This window comes from Staurois parvus, unplaced genomic scaffold (genome assembly GCF_062004578.1).
Source record: "Staurois parvus isolate SC_StPar_1 unplaced genomic scaffold, SC_StPar_1.0 ptg001224l, whole genome shotgun sequence".
NCBI lineage: Eukaryota > Metazoa > Chordata > Amphibia > Anura > Ranidae > Staurois > Staurois parvus.
This window is the reverse complement of record NW_028319020.1, coordinates 1,273,165-1,295,231: the sequence shown is the minus strand read 5'-3', so window position 1 is coordinate 1,295,231 and position 22,067 is coordinate 1,273,165. Positions and strand designations below refer to the sequence as shown.

The 22,067-nt window shown below is 48.0% G+C and overlaps 1 protein-coding gene across 1 annotated transcript in view; it reads right to left on the bottom strand.

Moving 5' to 3' along the window:
* The window catches only part of LOC149438045 (uncharacterized), a 132,906-nt gene that overhangs the window by 5,026 nt on the left and 105,813 nt on the right, over positions 1-22,067 (bottom strand). Inside the window, 3 exon segments of the mRNA XM_089660316.1 lie at positions 6,470-6,798; positions 19,852-20,045; positions 20,386-20,644. Coding sequence (XP_089516442.1) covers positions 6,470-6,798; positions 19,852-20,045; positions 20,386-20,644 — 782 coding nt within the window.

Below are 22,067 nucleotides of genomic sequence, written 5' to 3'. Positions count from 1 at the left end.
GGGGTGCTAGGCGCGTTGTTCCTCTGGTGGAGCTCCGGCAGTTTGCGGCCTACTGCAGCCTGTTTAGCCGTGGTCTTTCCTGCTGCCATGGCTGGAGCGAGGCGCCGCCCCCTGCCATTTGGCCCGCTCCTGAGGTGCTCTGTGTGTGGCCCCCCAGCCTCCTCATTGGCTCCGGGGATCACGCCAGGCCCACACAGTCGGTAATAAGGCCTGGAGGCCCAGCGAATGGATGAGTGGCCCCGACAGGCCTGGAGGCCTACCCCATCTGCCCCCTTTCGATAGGGGGTGAAGTGGTTGCCCCTGTGCCCCCTTCTGCGGGCCTCCATTGTGGGCCTTCTTCGCTGCCGTCTGCCTGGCCTGGATGTCATGGACCCACACACCCCACCTGTTGCTGAGATCCAGGGGCCTACGCCCGCTCTGCCTGGGACTCCATCACCCTAAAGGACCAGAAACGAGCCTGCTTCCATGCCGCTGAACCAAGCAGATGACCCCAGCCTGGTGAAGCCTACCATCGCCCTCCACGTCGCAACCCTACTTCCACGCCGCCGAACCCAGCACACGACCCCAGCCTGGTGAGGCCTACCATCGCCCTCCACGTTGCAACCCTGCCTGGACTTGCCGAGCCCAATGGACGATCTCGATCTGGTGAGGCCTACCATCGCCCTCCACGTCGCAACCCTACTTCCATGCCACTGAACCCAGCAGACGACCCCAGCATGATGAGGCAACCCTACTTCCACGCTGCCGAACCCCGCAGATGACCCCAGCCTGGTAAAGGCCTACCACCGCCCTCCACGTCGCAACCCTGCCAGGACCTGCTGAGCCCAATGGACGATCTCAACCTGGTGAGGCCTACCATCGCATACCCCGGGACAACCCTGCCCTGACCCACAGTCCATCTGACGCTTGACTACTTGTAACGGACACGAAAGATTTGATCAGTGGAAATATGGAATCATAGCCATAGCAGGTTGAGTACATTAGATTAGGTCAGGCCTTTTCATTACAAATATGTATTCAGGAACAGCCCTTTTCATTAAGGATGTATATTGAGTCCCTTGACATTAGGGAAATGAATAGGCATTACAGACAGTAGTCATCAATTAGCATTAGTTAGTCTAAAGCCAGGCCTCCTGGAGGTGACACCTTTGTGTTAATTAGATTATCACCTGCTGGGAAAACCAGTTTGGGAACTAATTACAGCAGACAGGGCAGCTGCCAGATGTGGAAAGCCCTATAGGTATAGTCATGCATTCATCAAAGGAGTATGTTTAATCTCTTATAAAGCTGGAAAATTAGTTGGAGAGATATGAACATGCTCCCTTTGTACAGGGCATGCTGTGCGCTGCATTTGCACAAAAAAATCATATTTGTGGCTTAGGGAGAATACCAGGAAAATGAAGGGAATGGTTAGGTGGCGCTGGATCACGACAGTCGAACAGTGTTTGGTACTGTCGCGATCGGACTGATTTGCTGGTGTCGGAAATCCAATCCCCGATTTGGTGTTCAGGCTAGTCTTGGCCCGATTGAACTTGGGCAGGTCCACACACAGTACCTCTTGTGGGCAGGTCAGGACCACCTCCCCCAGGGTCAATTGGCCGAAGACTAATGTCCCGCCCATGTCCATATCCCAATAAATTGAGCACACGGACATTTGGACATGGGTGATTCGTGCGGAGCTGGTTCGATTGACCAATGGATTGCTAATTTTCTGGCTTGCTCCAGTCGCAGGGTAAAGTGTTATACTGTCTTTTATTCCCTTTTTATTTTATAGTAATTAGTCATTTGTGTGTCTTCTTATATCTTTTGTATTTTATGTAACTTGTTATATTTTGTACATATTTTATGCACCGCCCACTTTGGGAAATTAAATCTTAAAATTAATTAGTGAACTTCTGTGTATTTAAGCACGTGCTCATATCTTCGGAGAGACTAGATCGGAGAGATTAGATTGGAGAGATTAGATTGGGTTAGATTGTATTGTATTTTAGTGCCTTTAAAACGCTCGGTCAAGCTCATTGCCAATCTGTATGCAACTGCACTGCGAGTGGGCAGATTGTATGCAGATTGCAGAGGTAACAGATCTGCCAGAGATCTGTGTGTGTGTGGTGTCTCAACAGACCATTCTGCAGATAAACTGGTGGGTGGTGGCAGGCTACCTTTTGTGGTGTGTCTGGTGCAGGGGGGTGTGGACAGTGGAAGGGTGATTAACGCTGGGGTTCAAGCTGTAGGTAGCTGGGGGGACCTTAGGAGGGTGTAATTACTAAACTGGTCCTCAACTCTAATCAGGGCACCAGGTTGTATGTAAGATTCCTATTTGCCAGTGTGTGGTCAGTCAGCTGGATTGGAGTGGAGTCTCCATCTACTGGTGGCCAAAGGTAGTGCGGGCTGTGAAAAGGTATCACGGCTGATCTTATATACGGTTTTTAGATATTCAAGTTAAGTCCCCTTTATCCCCTCTTGTCCTGCCTGTCATGGCCGCACGTGTGCGTCTCAGTTAGCTAGTCGCTGTAGGCGTGGCGTGTGTGTGGATCCATGACAGGGTGATCTTTGACACTACCCTTGACCACAACTGGCCGAATAGAACTCTACCCATCCTGATCCTAAGCACGAGAACTCTTGTCACGGAAAGGTACAGCTACGAAATACGCCACTACATGCCGACTATCTACAACCAAGCGCCCTGAGAGACTTTCCACCTCACTTGTCTGCCAATTCGTCTACCTCCCTAAAATGCCACCTGTTCTCCTCCTCCTCGTACTCTTCTCCGTCCCCAAAATCTCTTCTCTCTATCCCCCGCTCCTCCCACACAACTATACATCACACCCTCACTGCTTCCTTCTCCCCTCTATGGCTCTCACCACCTTCTCCTGCTGCTCCACTCTCCCACTGCCCCGAACACCACCAATGGTAGAATCACACGCTCTTGTCATCCCGCACCCATGCCACCTTTCTTACCCTTCTTTGCCTCCTAACAGCGGGGGACATCTCCCCAAACCCTTGTCCTCCTCCACCTCACTCACCCACAAGGCACCTACCTACTTCCATGAACTGCCGCAACCCCCTCAACATAATACCGGTCCCCCTGCTCCCCAAAACCACCCCTCCATTTTCACGTGCACTCCTGAATGCCCGTTCGGTTTGCAACAAACTTACCGCCATCCACAACCTCTTTGTCTCCCGCTCCCTCAACCTCCTGGCGATCACCGAAACCTGGATCCAAACCACTGACTCTACCTCCCCTGCAGCTCTCTCTTATGGAGCTCTCACCTGGACCCACTCACCCAGACCCAGCGTTCGAAAAGGTGGTGGGGTTGGTATGCTCCTGTCACCGCAGAGCACCTTCCAAGTCCTCCCAAACCCCCCTCTCTATCCTTCTCCTCCTTTGAGGCCCACTGCATCTGACTGTTCTCTCCAATCCCCCTGAGGATCGCAGTTATCTATTGCCCCCCTGGACCCGTGTCCCGCTTCCTCGACGACTTCTCCACCTGGTTACCCTTCTTTCTCTCCTCTGAGCTGCCCACCATCATCCTTGGAGACTTCAACATCCCTACTAACATCAATAACCTGGCTACATCCCAACTCCTCCACCTAACCTCTTCTTTTGCACTCACACAGTGCATACACTCCCCCACCCACTCCGACGGGAACACCCTGGACCTTGTGTTCTCTCATCGCTGCACTCCCCACAACCTCACAAACACCCTTTTTCCCCTCTCTGACCACAACCTCATCACCTTCTCCATCTCCTCGTCCTCTTAAAACCTACCCCTTCAAACCATCACCAGCCAAAACTTCCGCAACCTGGACCCTACCCCCTTCCACTCTGCAGCTGACCAACTTTATGACAGTATCCTTCCCCTATCCTGCCCTGACCTGGCCACTACTGTGTATAACAACTCGCTGCCAGCCGCTCTTGACCCCTTTGCACCCCTAAACCACACGAAACATTAGACCCCAACCTCAAGCGACACCTGCTGATGCGGTCTAGTCTGTCTCCACACCTGCTGATGCGGTCTAGTCTGTCTCTACACCTGCTGATGTGGTCTAGTCTGTCTCTACACCTGCTGATGTGGTCTAGTCTGTCTCTACACCTGCTGATGCGGTCTAGTCTGTCTCTACACCTGCTGATGCGGTCTAGTCTGTCTCTACACCTGCTGATGTGGTCTAGTCTGTCTCTACACCTGCTGATGTGGTCTAGTCTGTCTCTACACCTGCTGATGTGGTCTAGTCTGTCTCTACACCTGCTGATGTGGTCTAGTCTGTCTCTACACCTGCTGATGTGGTCTAGTCTGTCTCTACACCTGCTGATGTGGTCTAGTCTGTCTCTACACCTGCTGATGCGGTCTAGTCTGTCTCTACACCTGCCAATGTGGTCTAGTCTGTCTCTACACCTGCTGATGTGGTCTAGTCTGTCTCTACACCTGCCAATGTGGTCTAGTCTGTCTCTACACCTGCTGATGTGGTCTAGTCTGTCTCTACACCTGCTGATGTCATCTAGTCTGTCTCTACACCTGCCAATGTGGTCCAGTCTGCCTTTGCACCAGTTGTTCTGATTCAGCCCAGGCCAATTGAGCCTCCTTTTTCATTTCTGGGACTTTCAGTAACCGGGCCTCACCCTACTGCAACTATATCTGCTCAAACCTGTCTAAGAAGTTCCATCCAGCCTTTGGATAAACTGCCTCATTCAGCCATTTTTGGGCCCGCAACTTTTTCTTCAGGCCACTCTGCATCCAGCCTGCGTTCCAGCTTGACTTCTGTACCATGTCACCTGCTATCTAACATGATGTTACAGGTTCTCTGCTGTCCAGTTTGGCTCCATAAACTCTCTGCCTGCTAACCAACCTGACTTTGCTGATCCCCTGACCATTGCCCAGCATGATGCTCCTTTACTGGAAGCCCAGCTTGATGGTCCTTTGTCATATGCCCACCCTGATGGTCCTGTGCCAGATGCACAGCATGCTTTTAAGTGTCCATGGGTTCCTCCTCAGAGGGGGCTAATGTCAGGAACGTCTAGTCCTTCTGATAAATCACAATTAATGGTCCCATTACAGCATCCTGGTTCTAGCTATGATGCAGCTTGTCTCTGGGTGGAGACCAAACCTCATTTAAGCCAGCCAAACCTACAGTCTCATGTTAGTGATAGTGTGTGTAATACACGTTTAAGCTCCCTGTCTGTCTGTCCTGCTCTGCTGTTTGGATTCCTCTATTTATGACCTTGGATCAGATATCAACTACTCTCTGAACTCTGCCTGTCTTTTGACCAGGGATTGGACCCTGATTACTCTGAATATTGCCTGCCTTGTCAATCAAATGTTGCCAAACACAATGCTTAAATCTTGGTGCTTCACAATTCCACACGGTATCTGTCACTTGATGAGGTGCAGTCCTCCACAGATGGGGAAATCTAGGAACTGTCAAAGACAACACACAAGAGGGTGCATTACCGTAATATCACATTTATTAAAAGATAGATCACAAATGGAATCTCACAAGCCGACCATAAAAACAGACATAGAGACAGATCTTCAGTCCCAGACAATGGGGTCCTGTCCCAAATACTGCCCAGTTGGGAAAACTGATGCATTTCGGGAGATGAACTCGCCTTGTACCTGGCCTGTCATTGAACCATTCTGCCTGTCAGCCAACCACAAGCACCTGTTGCTGTGCTCAGTTTGCACCTACCCTGGTGTGGTAGCCAGGCACTATAGCATTGTGTATCAGTCCTGGGGGCACCGAGTACCAGTAGGCCTGCCTGCCTTATGGGAAAGGGGCTGCTATAGGTAAGGACCACAGAAGCCAGATATAGTGTCTGACCACCTGTGTTAGGGGTAAGTGTGACAAGACCTCCAAGTGTTTGTGAAATCTCCCACCACAAAATGTACTCAGCCAATCAAAGGTCAGGACTCCATTGTTTTTCTTCTCCTGCCATCAATGACCAACCCGGTCCCACACTTCATCCATGTCTTTGGGGACCTCTGATCTCCTTATGAACTGTTTCTTCCATGATGAAGATCATCCATGGAGTATATCTGAGGTGTATATCAGGGTGTGCTTCTTCCCCACATGAGAGCTGGGATGTCCAGCAACATTCATCTAGAAGACATTTCCCGCACTCAAGGCACTAATAAACCTCCAGGGCTGTGTGGGACCCCTGATGTACAGGAAGACAGGACTTCAGTGAGGAACGTTTCCCTCACTCAGTACAGAAAAGTGGCTTCTCCCCCTTGTGAGATCCCAAATGTTTGTGAAGGTGGGACTTCCCGCACTCAGGACAGGACGACGGCTTTTGACCTGTGTGAAATCTCTGATGGGTATAAAGACTGGAATTTCTTGAAAAAAAAAAAGGAAAGTGGCTTGTCCCCTGTGTGAGATCTCAGATGTCTGTTAAGACAGGACATCGGTGAAAAACATTTTCCACACTCAGAAAACGAAAACGTCCTTTCCCTCGCTGTATGAGAGCTAAGATGTATGACAAGTTCTGATTTTTCAACAAAACATTTCCAGCACTCAGAACAGTATTATGGCTTTTCACCTGTGTGCAATCTCTGATGTCTGTAAAGATTGGACTTATCTGAAAAACATTTCCCGCACTCAGGACAGGTATATGGCTTTTCCCCCGTGTGAGATCTCTGATGTGTGACAAGTTTTGCCTTTTCTACAAAACATTTCCCACACTCAGGACAGGTATATGGCTTCTCACCTGTGTGCGATCTTTGATGTCTGTGATAAAAAGATTTGTCTGAAAAACATTTCCCACACTCAGAACAGGAGTATGGTTTTTCCCCTGTATGAAGCCTTTGATGTGTGACAAGATGTGATTTTTGTATAAAACATTTCCTGCATTCAGGACAGGAATATGGCTTCTCTCCTTTGTGAGATTCTTTATGCCTAATAACATTGAACATAGAATGGAAACACTTCCCGCACTCAGTACAGATATATGGCTTCTCACCTGTGTGAAGCCTCATATGCTTTTGAAAATTAGACTTTTGTGAAAAACATTTCCCACACTCAGGACAGGAATACGGCTTTTCCCCCGTGTGAGATCTTTTATGCTCATTAAGATGGAATTTAGAAGGGAATCCCTTCCCACACTCAGGACAGGAAAACCTCTTGTCTGTTGGAAGGCCGGCCCGGTCCCACACAGTCTGAGGATACGAGGAATCCGATGGTCCATCTACACTGGGTGGTGCCGGATGGACATTGGAGGGAGCCGGGTTTTCTCCTGGACTATACTGTGTGATATCCTCATCTTCTACTTTCCAGTCTGGAGACAAAGTGAGACAATCCTCGGAGGTTTTCCTCATCTCCCGGCCATGAACTAAAATACAAAGACAAAGAGGATTACTAGACAGGAGCTGATTGGTTCCCCCAAACCAGGACTCCGCCCACATCAGGCAGCTTGGGCTCTGAGGAGCTTACAATTCCACCCTCAAGGGAACTAGGAAATGGCTCCTCTGATCTCCTACCAGGTCATTTCTTTATTCATGGACCTTAGTCAGAGAGTGAGGAAACAACCAGAACTGTCTTTTATAGGAGGGACAGTGATGAGGGGATTATAGGACGAGGGTCCCCACCCCCTCTATCACTCATCACCATCTTCCCAACACAAGAAGTACTGCACTTCCTTATGTACTCCATGATTTAGTCATGAAGAACAGCGGGGCTGAGCCCCACCAGAGGTCAGAGAGTGAGGATGGGGGGAGAACAACCAAGATGAAGACTGGACTGATCCTGAAGATAAACAGCATTGGGTTATACAGTGTAAGGGTCAGGACTCATAATATTGGTATTCAGTAATCAGTGGAAGATTAAATGTTTACTGTAGACAAGTTGCAGAGATCCCACACCGCTGCCTCCCATCTCCTGAGACTGCACTCAGTGACTTGGGTCTGAGACACTACAGACATATCCCTCCACCCGGCACAGCCAGCAGACCACAGAGCAAGGAACCCTGGGAGAATTGTTCTATCGGAGATTTCACCAGGGCATGAGGAAGAGGACCCACAGAGAAGGTCCCAGATAACTCAAAATCTATGGTGAAATTAACATTTTGCTGCCAGCTGAACCCCAGAACCTCCATAAATCCAGTCTAGAGACATAAATTGTGTCTGCAGCACAGAGAAGGAAGATTATCCGAGAGAAATCCAGGAATACAGGACGGGGAACACAGCTCAGGAAAGTGACCAGGGGATTACAGGCTGATATCACCCAGTCCCCGCCCTACTCTGGACCAATCAGTGAGCAGTATGGGTGGAGGAATGGATTTAGTGTTCATGACCCACCTGTGCTGATCTCTGTAGGAGTGTCCTCCTCTATAAATGTCCCCGTTATTCCATCCTCCTCCATAGACTGCTGATCATCCCTCACATACGCCTCTTCTTCTTCTGCTTTCACCTCAAATTCTATATCGATTGGATCTCCACTCTAAATCAAGGAAATGAGAGAAAATATCATCTGTAAAATGTAAGATTTATGATTGTGACATCACATAAAAAATCCTCAGTGTCTCTACAAGTCCATGTTAGATTGTAAGCTTGAAAGAGCAGGGCCCTTGAACCCCTCGTGTTTTGTTTTGTTACAGCATTGTCTCATGTACTGTCCCCCACTATAATGTACAGCGCTGAGCAAACCAATTAGTGCTATATAAATACTGTATAATAATAATAATAATAATAATGTTCTAGATGCTCCACCCCACCAACCTTGTAATGGTGAGGGATGGTGTGACCTTCCTGTGTGGAATCCTGGGAATACAGAGGACGGGGACATCTCTCTGGTGGGTTCCTGGTATTAGGTGGCTCCATCATATCCTTGTGTCCTTCTGAAAACTCCTCCATCACTCCATACTCCTCATCCTCCTCTTTATACTCTTCTTTACCATCAATATTATCATCCCCGAGGATTCCACTCTGAAAGATATAATAAAACATTCATTGTAACAAACATGCTGTGTATAAATCACAACTACCAATAATTGTCATCATCTACCTGATGATGGTGAGGGATGGTGTGACCTTCCTGTGTGGAATCCCGGGAATACAGAGGACGGGGACATCTCTCTGGTGGGTTCCCATGACTGGATCCATCTGTAGGAAACACACACACTGACTGAATCCATTGTTTCTATGTGTTTATCAGATGATGGGGGATCTAGGTGGATCCTCCGTACTGCTCTCTCCTTTACAATAAAGTCTCCTCTTACCCGGTGATGTGAGGGGCGGCTGATTGTCCATCATGACGTCCTTGTAGAGATCCTTGTGTCCTTCTAAATACTCCCACTCCTCCATGGAGAAATAGACAGTGACACCCTGACACCTTATAGGAACCTGACACACACAATGATACAGTCACCATCCAGACACATCCCTTGTCTGTTACTGGAGAATGTCCCAGAATTCCCGGCACCGCTCACCTCTCCTGTCAGCAGCTCAGTGATCTCTCTGGTGACTTCTAGAATCTTCTTCTTTCTCTCTTCTATCAGGGAGGGAGGTGGAGGCAATGTGATGTCATATGATCTCCAGACTTCACAGGAGGAAAACTCTACATCTGAACACAAAGAGTCACATCAAATGATATTCCCAGAATCCTCCTCACCTCTCCATTCAGGTCTCCATTTTATTAAAGCCCCACTTCAGGCTGAGGTATAATTCCCCCCACAGGACCCCCACACTACGCAGGGTATAGGCTTGTTGCAGCATTCTGATGTCATTACATACAACGCAGGACCAACAGTCCCACTTTACATGTGAGGATACCAAGGGACCCACATCCTAAGAGCATCAGAAAAATAAGATGGAGGGACATTGGGAGGAGGAGCTGTGAGGTCAGTGTGATGTCATAGGATTCTCTGACTCTGGATGGAGGGACATTGGGGGAGGAGCTGTGAGGTCAGTGTGATGTCAGAGGATTCTCTGACTCTGAATGGAGGGACATTGGGAGGAGGAGCTGTGAGGTCATTGTGATGTCATAGGATTCTCTGATTCTGGATGGAGGGACATTGGGAGGAGCTGTGAGGTCAGTGTGATGTCATAGGATTCTCTGTCTCTGAATGGAGGGACATTGGGAGGAGGAGCTGTGCGGTCATTGTGATGTCATAGGACATATAGACTCTGGATGGAGGGACATTTGGATGGGGAGATTTGAGGGGTCCGCGATATGAGGCTCCCATGTAAACCAAATCCTTGTTCCTGGGTGCGTCCTACCTCTCCTAAACTGAAGAGTGAACTTTGACCTTTACCATCCAGAAACTTGTCCGGAATCTGTGGAAGTAAGCTGTCATGTGATCAGGTGACGTGCAGAGGAACAGAGTGTAAATAGCAGACAATAGTCTCCATCATGAAGGAGATGAGGGGGAGGAAGTCACTGAAGGTGACCATAGATCCATGGAAATTCAGCTGGTTCAGCAGGGATCGCTCACATTTCCATCCATGTGTGGCCACTGCCGGATAAAAGCCACTCCCCCAGCGGCTGCAGCCAATAGCTTCAGTGCTGATCTGTGTATTCTGAGAGCGGAGGAGTCCCCCCATTGTCAGAATACAAGAGTGCAGCGGGGAGGATTCCCCCATCCACCTCCAATGTGTGGATGGGGGAATCGCTTCAGGTTTTATGCTCATCCCGCTGGCTGAACGATAAAACTGAACCATGTAGGCCAGCTTTGGGGGCAAATATATTATCATCAACTCCTCCCCCTGAAGGGGTTCATCTACGTATTACCTCCTCTGCTGCCAGATCCAGGAATGTCTCCTCTATACTTCCTTATTCATGGAACTTCCTGTCTGGGTAGAAGTCAGAGGACAGACATGATGGGGGGTTACTGGGTGTAAATAGAAAATAACATCTTATTACCTCCTCTGCTGCTACTTCCACCAAGGTCTCCTCTATGCGTTCTGCCTGTACCTAACATCACTTCCTGTCTGTACCTGACATCACTTCCTGTCTGTACCTGACATCACTTCCTGTCTGTCTTCCATAAAGACTTCCTGTCTGGGTAGAAGTGAGATCCCCACCTTGTGGAGCTCAGAGGAACTGCAGCCCCGAGAAGCGTCTGGTAGTGTGACCCCGGCCTTGTGCTGGGTGTGTATGGACTGTAGATCCTTATAGAGGGGTCACCTCCACTCCCACCAAGGGGGACAGAAATATATGACTGCTCGTGGGAGGGATTTTGGCCCCTTTGATTTTGCAGTAAATGTGATTGCATTAGTCCCGTTGATTTTCGTATTTCCATGTAATAAAAGGTGTCACACGATGTCGGGTTCCCCTTTCTCTCCTCCCTGAGTGTGTATTTAGAGGCGGAGCTCCTGCTGGAATGGCGGTCGGAGGCGGAGTCTAGGAGGGAGACTGACAGAACCCGCAGCAGACTTGCAGGAGTGAGCGAGGAGGATCCGGTTCCTTTACCATCGGAGATGAGGAGAGTGTGAAGGATGTTTGTGACTCTGGGAGCTGAAAAGCTGGGAGTCCTATTGGTGTGGTGAGTGGGAAGCACTACTAGGGGGCGCCCTCACCATCCCGTGTACAAGAGGTGGAAGAAGGCGGGGCTACACTACAGCGAACACAATTTGGAGGGCGGAGCACTTTCGCACCTTATCAACTTTTCACTGATTGGTGGATTTTTGGAATAAAATAAGTGGATTGAAGTAGATGCAAAGTGGAAGCGGTGGACTTGCAGAGAACACTATGCTGAGCACACAATATTGTCTGTCTCCATGGATTTGCACAGGATTTGAGATGATTTCCTATAGCAGCAAATCTGATGAGATGAATGAATGTAGCGCCCCCTCCTGGTCAGGTCTAGGATGTGTAGTCAGGTAAAGCATAGCTGTGTTTCTCTGCTCACCAGAGAGGCTGTCAGGTAAATTCAGTCGGTATTCTGCTTTACAGAGAGCTGTGATTGATTAGTCAGGTCTGCTCATGCTGCTCTGGTTCTGTTGGAGTTTGTCTGAGTTCTGCCCGCCTTCAGGAAGCTATGAGAGTCTTCCAGAACATGGGAATTGGCTAGACAAATGACCAGCATGAATATGGATACAGTCCTGGCCAATTGCAGGGGAGGGTGGCCCCATTGCATGCTGGGAGTGGTATTTATATTCTGAGATCACATGGGTTCAGTGTCTTTCCTCGGAGAGGATTGCACCAGCCAGGCTGGAGGCAGGCTGCCTCGCCTGGCACTTGCTGTTATGTGGCCTCGGGTGGGTGACCTGAGGGCCTGAAGTTAGAGAGAGTGACCCTGATTCTACAGTAAGCTGACTGAGGGGAGCTGTCTGCCAAAGCTCTGTCTGGTGTCACTGGAGAGAGTGGCTTGGAAGATTGGAAGGAGGCAACCATTCTGTCCTTGGACCTGTGAGTGCAAACTCTGAGAGATCTGGGGGGCTCTGTGTGCTTGTTACCCCTCTGGTGCTTGATAGTCAGCCTGGGTCTGAGAAAGGGAGCCCTGCCTAGTGTTCTGCAGAGCTTGTCCAAGTATTGCTACTGCTAATGGGACTTCGCTCTCCTACAACTACTTGCTGCTATTTGTTACTGAGAAGTCTGCTATCTACTGTCAGCCGAGACTTCACAAGTGTTCTACTAAGAGATCAGCTAGATGTCCTCAGTGTGAAGAGTTCTGATTCTGGAGGATCCGACTACATTCCCCATCCCTATCCCCAGTTCTACAATAAACTCCAAACACAAAACATCCCCTAGACTGGTCATTGGAGACAACGAGCAGAAGTGTGTGTGTTTGCCTTGCTGTGGGGCAAAGCAAAGGGAAACCAGGGGCAACATTCAGCTCCTTCTGAGGTAGTGCTACATGAAGGTGGTGTAAAGTGGAAGCAGTAGATCTGCAGGGAACTGCATCTTGAGCACAAAACACTTTGTTGTATATGGATTTGCACATGGTTCAGTATTCTTAATTTACTGGCAAACACCACAAGATCAATGAAGTAGGTGTAAAGTGGAAGCACTAGATACACAGAGAATAATATTTTGAGTTGGGATGGGATGACGGCTTGAGTCAAACATAAGTTTGAATTGAACATTAGCCGTTTGAGTGTTTACCATTATGCAGGAAGTTTGCCCGTGTGCCCAATGTAAAACATGCTTTGTGATTGGCCAAAGCATTGCACCTGACCTGCGGTCAGGTGCAATGCTTTGGCCAATAACAGCTGAGTTCTCAGGAAGAGCCATGATTGGCCAAAGTGCTGGCCGTATTATTGAACCACAACGTGCAGAAGAGGTGGTGGAGTGGATAAGTCAGTCATCCTCATCCTCTGTCATCCAGGCTCATACTATTTTGCCTTCCACCACAGCTGCCAAAGTGTCCTGTTCCTCCGGCTCCTTGTCCACCACAGCTGCTCCTTCCGTAGCCCCACCATCATGCATGGAGGAGTCACCAGAATGATTGGATCATAGTGTCAGTCCCATGCTGCTGGAGGATGTGCAGCAATCTGAATGCTGTGATGTTGGTTCCCAGGATGAGGAAAGGAGTGACGTGAGCCTAGAGAGAGGGGGCGCCAGTGAGGGAAAAGAAATTGTCAGTCCTGTTCCCCCAGCCACAGCACACTGCCAAGTTGGCTCCATTGATGAGGAGGATGTGGATGATGAGGTCACTGACCATACTTGGGTGCCTGAGAGAACAGAGGAGGACAGTGAGGAGGAGGCAGAACTCCAACAAGGCAGGATGTCCTCCAGGGACAGGCATAAGGGCAGCCAACCAATGGCATCACACGACAGAGCTCCACAGGTGGGGGGCGCTGCTGACTCCATGCAGACTTCCACAAGTTCTCTGGTGTGGGCTTTCTTCAACACATGTGCAGCATTGCTGTTTGCAGTCTTTGACTGAAGCAGACCAAGCGTGGCCAAAACACCAGCCACTTGGGCACCACATGCTTGACAAGACGTATGATGAGCTGCCATGCAGCCCGCTGGTAACAGCACCTGAAAGACCCAGAAAAAGTGCAGACTTCTCCTTGCTCCTCATCTGGGATCTCTACTGTAAAACGTCAGGTCTTCTCAACAGCCTCCACTGAGAGGAGTGATGGTACAGCAGTGGGTGGCCCATCTGACAGCAGGACACCACCTGTGGATTTCAGCAGGAACATTTCACTACCCCATTTGCTGAACCATGAAAAATAGACTGTCCCACCCATCCACATTCTATCCTGGCCAAATTGCTGCGTTACAACTGCTGCCTTTCCATCTGGTGGACTCTTCCCCCTTCCGGGAATTTGCAGAATGTTCTGTATCACAGTGACAGGTTCCGAAAAGACAATTTGTTTCATGCAAGGCCATTCCAGCTCTGTACCATCATGTGGAAGGTCATGGTTTGGCCTTGTTGGACAAGGCGGTCAGCAGCAAGGTCCACATTACTGACACGTGGTCCAGCAGGCACAGTCAGGGATGGTACATATCCGTCACGGCACACTGGGTGACTCTGCTAGCAGCTGGGAAGGATGCAGGACAGGGTTCAGTTCTGGAGCTTGTTCCACCACCATGCCTCCAAAAACCTGGTGGTGATTCTGCCACATCTGTCTGCTCCACCCCCTCCCCTTCCTCTATGGCCTCTTCTGCTGAATTGTCCTCTCCACTGGCTTCCGCTCACCCAATGAATCAAATTCAAAATACTAACAACTTACAAAACCATCCACAACTCTGCCCCCAGCTACATCACCAACCTGGTCTCAAAATACCAACCAAACCGCTCCCTTCAGTCCTCTCAAGACCTCCTGCTCTCTGGCTCCCTTTTCACTGCCTTCCATGCTCACCTCCAGGACTTCCCCTGAGCCTCTTCCATCCTATGGTACTCCCTACCCCAATCTGTCCGACTATCTCCTACTCTATCCACCTTTAGAGGATCCCTGAAATCCTTCTCTGTAAAGAAGCCTCTCCTGCTTCTAACAAATACACTGTGTTTTAGTTCCTCCATCGGCCCATTGCCCAGTTATGACCTTTGTATCACTTCACCCTCCCTCTTAGATTGTAAGCTCCCACGAGCCGGCCCCCTGATTCCTTCTGTACCAAATTGTATTGTAGCTGTACTGTCTTCCATCATGTTGTAAAGCGCTGCGCAGACTGTTGTCACTCTATAAATCCTGTATAATAATCCGATGATAACGATTCTGTACTGAAGTGTACCCTGGATACAGCATTGTGCTAATATCAGGATCACAATGTCACCAAACATGGTATGAATGAATCTCATTCTGATACTAGTGAGCTGTGATTGGCCCACAGCTATCACATGGTACCTGGGCCAATCACAGCACCCTCTACTATGTCATGTAGTGGTAGCCAATCACAGATCACTAGTAATCACAGCTGTCATGAATGACACTCTGTATAAAGCATTGCTGACACGGTGATCATCATTGTAAAGAGAATCCCTGATCCCCCCTAGAGTAGTACAGTGCTGCTATGGACACTACTCTGAGGGAAAAAAAGTTTAATAAATTGAAAATGTTTTTATTGTTTTTTTTTGGTTCTGTTTGTTATCATACTGTCACCAGTCAGGTCCCTGATCACCGCCACATCAGTCATGTGATGACGCTGTACTGCCCTGGTGAGTTTGTAGAAAAAAACGTGAAAAAATATTTAATTTCTTTATTTTCCCAAAAATTGGGACCAAAACTGCCAACTTCAAAAAAACTAGGATTTATTTTTACCAAAGACGTAGCAGAATACATTTTGGCTGAAATTTATAAGGAAACATTTTTTTTCCTTTTGGATGTTTTATAACAGAAAATATTGGGGGGTTTCTTAAATGTTCATTTTTTTCATTTATATAATAAAAAATAAAAACCTCAGTGGGGATCAAATAACACCAAAACAAAGCTCTATTTATGTGAAACAAATTCTATATATATAATTTGCACAAATTGTTGCATGACTGAGCAATTACCAAGTAGCGTAGTGCCAAATAGCAAAAAATAACCCCTCCCTACTGGGCACTTATACCCCCTTCCTGCCCAGGCCAATTTTCAGCTTTCAGCGCTGTTGCACTTTGAATGACAATTGAGCGGTCATGCAACACTGTACCCATATGAAATTGTTATCATTTTTTGAGACAGATAGAGATTTCTTTTGGTGGTATTTAATTGCTGCTGGATGTTTTATTTGTTGCGCTATAAAGAAAAAAAGAGCAAAACATTTGAAAAACGTTTTCTTTGTTTCTATTATAAAATTTTATAAACAGGTAAGTTTTCTCCTTCACTGATGTGCGTTGATAAGGCTGCACTGATAGGCAGCACTGATGGGCGGCACTGACTGATGGGTACTGATGGGTGGTACTACTGGGCAGCACTGATGGGTGGCTCTGCTGGGCACAGGTGGATGGCACTACTAGGCACTGCTGGGCACAGCTGGTAGGCACTACTGATGATCGGTGCCGATCCATCCTCTGACAATTGCCAGTTATTGCCAGTACTTTCCTCATGCTGTGACAGTGTGAGGAAAGTGCAGCCAATAACCAGCAACTGCATTTCCCGGTGATCTGCTGTCATTGGACACAGCTGATCACGTGCTAAAAGGCTGCTGTGATTGGCTTTTTACCACATCACATGATCAGCAGTGTCCGTAGGATGCAGAGATCTCCGGGTGCACGCCCCAAGGGTGCGTCTCTGTGAGGACGTCATATGTTGCCCTCCCAGGACTGGACAACCATGCTGTAGCCGTCATTCAGTTATACGCAGTTGACAAGCGGTTAAAGTGGATCTGCACTTCATCTGAACACCACACACCAAAAATACTATTTAATTCATTGGTAATATTCAAAGCAAACTCCCCCATCCATCCATCCATCCATCCATCCCTCCGTGTCTTCAGGATTTATTTTGCTGAGAAATCATTTTGAAAAACATCACCCCAGCATTTCTGTCAGTAGCCATCTTGAGTAAGGGCAGATGATTCCTGTAGCATTTACTTCCTGGAATCCATCAGCCCTTAGCTTAGGCATTGGCTGAGCGGAGAACCCTCCCTCCCCTTCCGAAGACTGTTGGGGTGTATGACATCATTTTCCTAGGCAGGAAACCAGGAAGTGAGTAACAATATGTAAAAAAAAAACATTCAAAACAAGTAAATATGATCTACTTTCCTATCTATATACCGATGCTAGCAGTGTAAGGACTAGAAATAGTCAATGCTGATTGGGAGAGTGAAGTTCCACCTTAAGAGGTTAAAGTGATTTCCTATAATCGTCAGCTCCATCTAGTGGCCATAATGCTGTATCTTCCCTGAAATACCTCCTGATGTAAAAATAGTGCAATACAATAATATGGCCACTAGATGGAGCCAATGATGATGTGAAATAAAACATGGCCAAAACCCGTCCCAGCTGGGTGAACACGGCTCACATTCCTTCAGCTCATTGTTTTATGAACAGAACTCTAAGTGTTTGTGAAATCTCCCACCACAAAATATACTCCGACCCGGTCCCACACTTCATCCATGAGAAGGAAATAAACCACACTAGGACTCCGTGTACAGACTACGACTCTTCCTCTCCGGGGCAAACATGGAACACATGACCCTACACATATGTGATCCCACTGCCGCCATCTTGGATTCTGGAAAGCGAGTTGTTTATATGATAGCTTGATTGTCATCTTTTCATTTTAAGTCCATTTACCACATTAACCCCTCCCCCTCCAGAGGATTTACCCCCCCCCTTCCTGACCAGGCCATTTACCACATTAACCCCTCCAGAGGATTAACCCCCCCCCCCCCTTCCTGACCAGGCCATTTACCACATTAACCCCTCCAGAGGATTAACCCCCCCCCTTCCTGACCAGGTCATTTACCACATCAACCCCTCCCCTTCCAGAGGATTTACCCCCCTTCCTGACCATGCCATTTACCATTTTAACCCCTCCCCCTTCTGAGGATGTACCCCCCTTTCCTGACCAGGCCATTTACCATATTAACCCCTTCTGAGGATGTACCCCCCTTTCCTGACCAGGCCATTTACCATATTAACCCCTCCCCCTTCTGAGGATGTACCCCTTTTTTCTGACGAGGTCATTTACCATATTAACCCCTCCCCCTTCTGAGGATGTACCCCCCTTCCTGACCAAGCCATTTACCACATTAACCCCTCCACCTTCTGAGGATTTACCCCATCACGGTATAGGGGCCCCGGCCAATTATTAATTCCTGATTAATGATCCTGAGTGTCACGAGACAATTGAGAAAAAAAAATATTTTGGACTTTTTACTATTAAACAATAAAAAAACAAATTTCATCATAAATTTCAGTCAAAATGTATTAATTGGTGTTTGATGACACCATGGAGAGTGTCTTTTCTACTATATCACAGTCTATCTGCACAGCGATCTGATGGGACGAAGCACTGCCATCGTCTGAGATGGGGGTTGGAGGAAAGCTGGAGATCTTGGATTGATAGACAAGTGCTGGGTGATCCCTCTGAATTGGGGGTCATAGGATTCTGGGAAGCCCCCCAGTGTTGTACCCTGATGTGCTGTGTGCTTCATCATGAAGAAGTGTCGTGGCATCCACATCTGTCATTTCCCTCATCAGAGAACCACACAATTCATTGTTTTTGGCTTCACACTTGCTTTATTTTTTCAATTTGTGGTGAAACATAAGAGATTGATAGATTTCCATCGTACTATTGTATTGTGACCACTTCATCCATGTCTCTGGGGGCCTCTGATCTCCTGGTCTACTGCTTCTTCCACCACTTCATCCATGTCTCTGGGGGCCTCTGATCTCCTGCTTCTTTCACCACTTCATCCATGTCTCTGGAGACCTCTGATCTCCTGCTTCTTTCACCACTTCATCCATGTCTCTGATCTCCTGGTCTACTGCTTCTTCCACCACTTCATCCATGTCTCTGGGGGCCTCTGATCTCCTGCTTCTTTCACCACTTCATCCATGTCTCTGGGGACCTCTGATCTCCTGGTCTACTGCTTCTTCCACCACTTCATCCATGTCTCTGGGGGCCTCTGATCTCCTGGTCTACTGCTTCTTCCACCACTTCATCCATGTCTCTGGGGGCCTCTAATCTCCTGCTTCTTCCACCACTTCATCCATGTCTCTGGAGGCCTCTGATCTCCTGCTTCTTTCACCACTTCATCCATGTCTCTGGAGACCTCTGATCTCCTGCTTCTTTCACCACTTCATCCATGTCTCTGATCTCCTGGTCTACTGCTTCTTCCACCACTTCATCCATGTCTCTGGGGGCCTCTGATCTCCTGGTCTACTGCTTCTTCCACAACTTCATCCATGTCTCTGGAGACCTATGATCTCCTGCTTCTTCCACCACTTCATCTATGTCTCTGGGGACCTTTGATCTCCTGGTCTACTGCTTCTTCCACCACTTTATCCATGTCTCTGGGGGCCTCTGATCTTCTGGTCTACTGCTTCTTCCACCACTTCATCCATGTCTCTGGGGACCTATGATCTCCTGCTTCTTCCACCACTTCATCCATGTCTCTGGGGGCCTCTGATCTCCTGGTCTACTGCTTCTTCCACCACTTCATCCATTTCTCTGGGGACCTATGATCTCCTGCTTCTTCTACATCTCTAGGGGCCTCTGATCTCCTGGTCTAATGTACCTTCCATGATGAAGATCAGCCATGGAGTATATCTGAGGTGTATATCAGGGTGTGCTTCTTCCCCACATGAAAACTGGGATGTCCAGCAACATTTCCCACACTCAAGGCACTAATACACCTCCAGGGTTGTGTGGGACCTCTGATGTACAGGAAGATAGGACTTCAGTGAGGTACATTTCCCTCACTCAGGACAGGAAAGTGGCTTCTCCCTGTGTAAAATCTCTGATGTCTGGAAAGATGGGACTTCTGCGAAAAACATTTCCCACATTCAGGGCAGGAATATGGCTTCTCCCCGTGTGAGACCTCTGATGTATGTAAAGATTGGACTTATCTGAAAAACATTTCCCGCACTCAGAACAGGAAAGTGGCTTGTCCCCTGTGTGAGATCTCTGATGTGTGTTAAGATGGGACTTAACTGAAAAACATTTCCCGCACTCAGGACAGGAATACGGCTTCTCCCCTGTGTGAGATCTCTGATGTATGTAAAGATGTGACTTCTGTGGAAAAAAATTCCCCACACTCAGAACAGGAATACAACTTCTCCCCCGTGTGAGATCTCTGATGTATGTACAGTTCAGACTTCTGTGAAAAACATTTCCCGCACCCAGGACAGGGATATGGAATCTCCCCCGTGTGAGACCTCTGATGTCTGGAAAGATGATACTTATCTGAAAAACATTTCCCGCACTCAGGACAGGAATACGGCTTCTCCCCCGTGTGAGATCTCTGATGTCTGTAAAGATGGGACGTCTGGGAAAAACATTTCCCACACTCGAGACAGGAATATGGCTTGTCCCCTGTGTGAGATCTGTGATGTGTGAAAAGACTGGACTTCACTGAAAAACATTTCCCACACTTAGTACAGGAATACGGCTTGTTCCCCGTGTGAGATCTCTGATGTGTGAAAAGACTGGACTTCACTGAAAAACATTTCCCACACTCAGAACAGGAATATGGCTTTTCCCCCGTATGAGATCTCTGATGTTTGTAAAGATTGGACTTGTCTGAAAAACATTTCCCGCACTCAGGACAGGAATAAGGCTTCTCCCCCGTGTGAGATCTTTCATGCACATTAAGACCAGATTTAGATTGCAATCTCTTCCCACACTCAATGCAGGAGAAGCTATTCCCTGTTGGAAGGCCGGCCCGGTCCCGCACAGTCTGAGGTTCCTCAGGATACGAGGAATCCGATGGTCCATCTACACTGGGTGGTGCCGGATGGACATTGGAGGGAGCCGGGTTTTCTCCTGGACTATACTGTGTGATGTCCTCATCTTCTACTTTCCAGTCTGGAGACAAAGTGAGACAATCCTCGGAGGTTTTCCTCATCTCCCGGCCATGGACTAAAATACAAAGACAAAGAGGATTACTAGACAGGAGCTGATTGGATCCCCCAAACCAGGACTCCGCCCACATCAGGCAGCTTGGTCTCTGAGGAGCTTACAATTCCACCCTCAAGGGAACTAGGAAATGGCTCCTCTGATCTCCTACCAGGTCATTTCTTTATTCATAGACCTTAGTCAGAGAGTGAGGAAACAACCAGAACTGTCTTTTATAGGAGGGACAGTGATGAGGGGATTATAGGACGAGGGTCCCCACCCCCTCTATCACTCATCGCCATCTTCCCAACACAAGAAGTACTGCACTTCCTTATTTAGTCCATGATTTAGTCATGAAGAACAGCGGGGCTGAGCCCCACCAGAGGTCAGAGAGTGAGGATGGGGGGAGAACAACCAAGATGAAGACTGGACTGATCCTGAAGACCACCATCATTGGGGTATTGACTCCTCCCTCATTATCACTTTCTGTTTAAGGGCCCAACGTTGGAGGATGTTATCACATTATTATCACCATGTAAAAGTCTGTGCTCCAATCACATCATCCGATATAAAATGTCCAGCTGGTAGGAAATGGGGGGGAACAATGAGAATCCATATTATGTGTATATATAGCAGTGGGGGGAGCAGAAATCAGGACTATGGAATGTACAACACAGAGTATATAGTGCAGGGGTCAGGAGTATGTAATGTACAACAGAGTATATAGTGCAGAGGTCAGGAGTATGTAATGTACAACAGAGTATATAGTGCAGGGGTCAGGAGTATGTAATGTACAACATAGAGTATATAGTGCAGGGGTCAGGAGTATGTAATGCACAACATAGAGTACATAGTGCAGGGGTCAGGAGTATGTCATGTACAACAGAGTATATAGTGCAGGGGTCAGGAGTATGTAATGTACAACATAGAGTATATAGTGCAGGGGTCAGGAGTATGTAATGTACAACATATAGTATATAGTGCAGGGGTCAGGAGGATGTAATGTACAACATAGAGTATATAGTGCAGGGGTCAGGAGTATGTAATGTACAACATAGAGTATATAGTGCAGAGGTCAGGAGTATGTAATGTACAACAGAGTATATAGTGCAGGGGTCAGGAGTATGTAATGTACAACATAGAGTATATAGTGCAGGGGTCAGGAGTATGTAAAGTACAACATAGAGTATATAGTGCAGG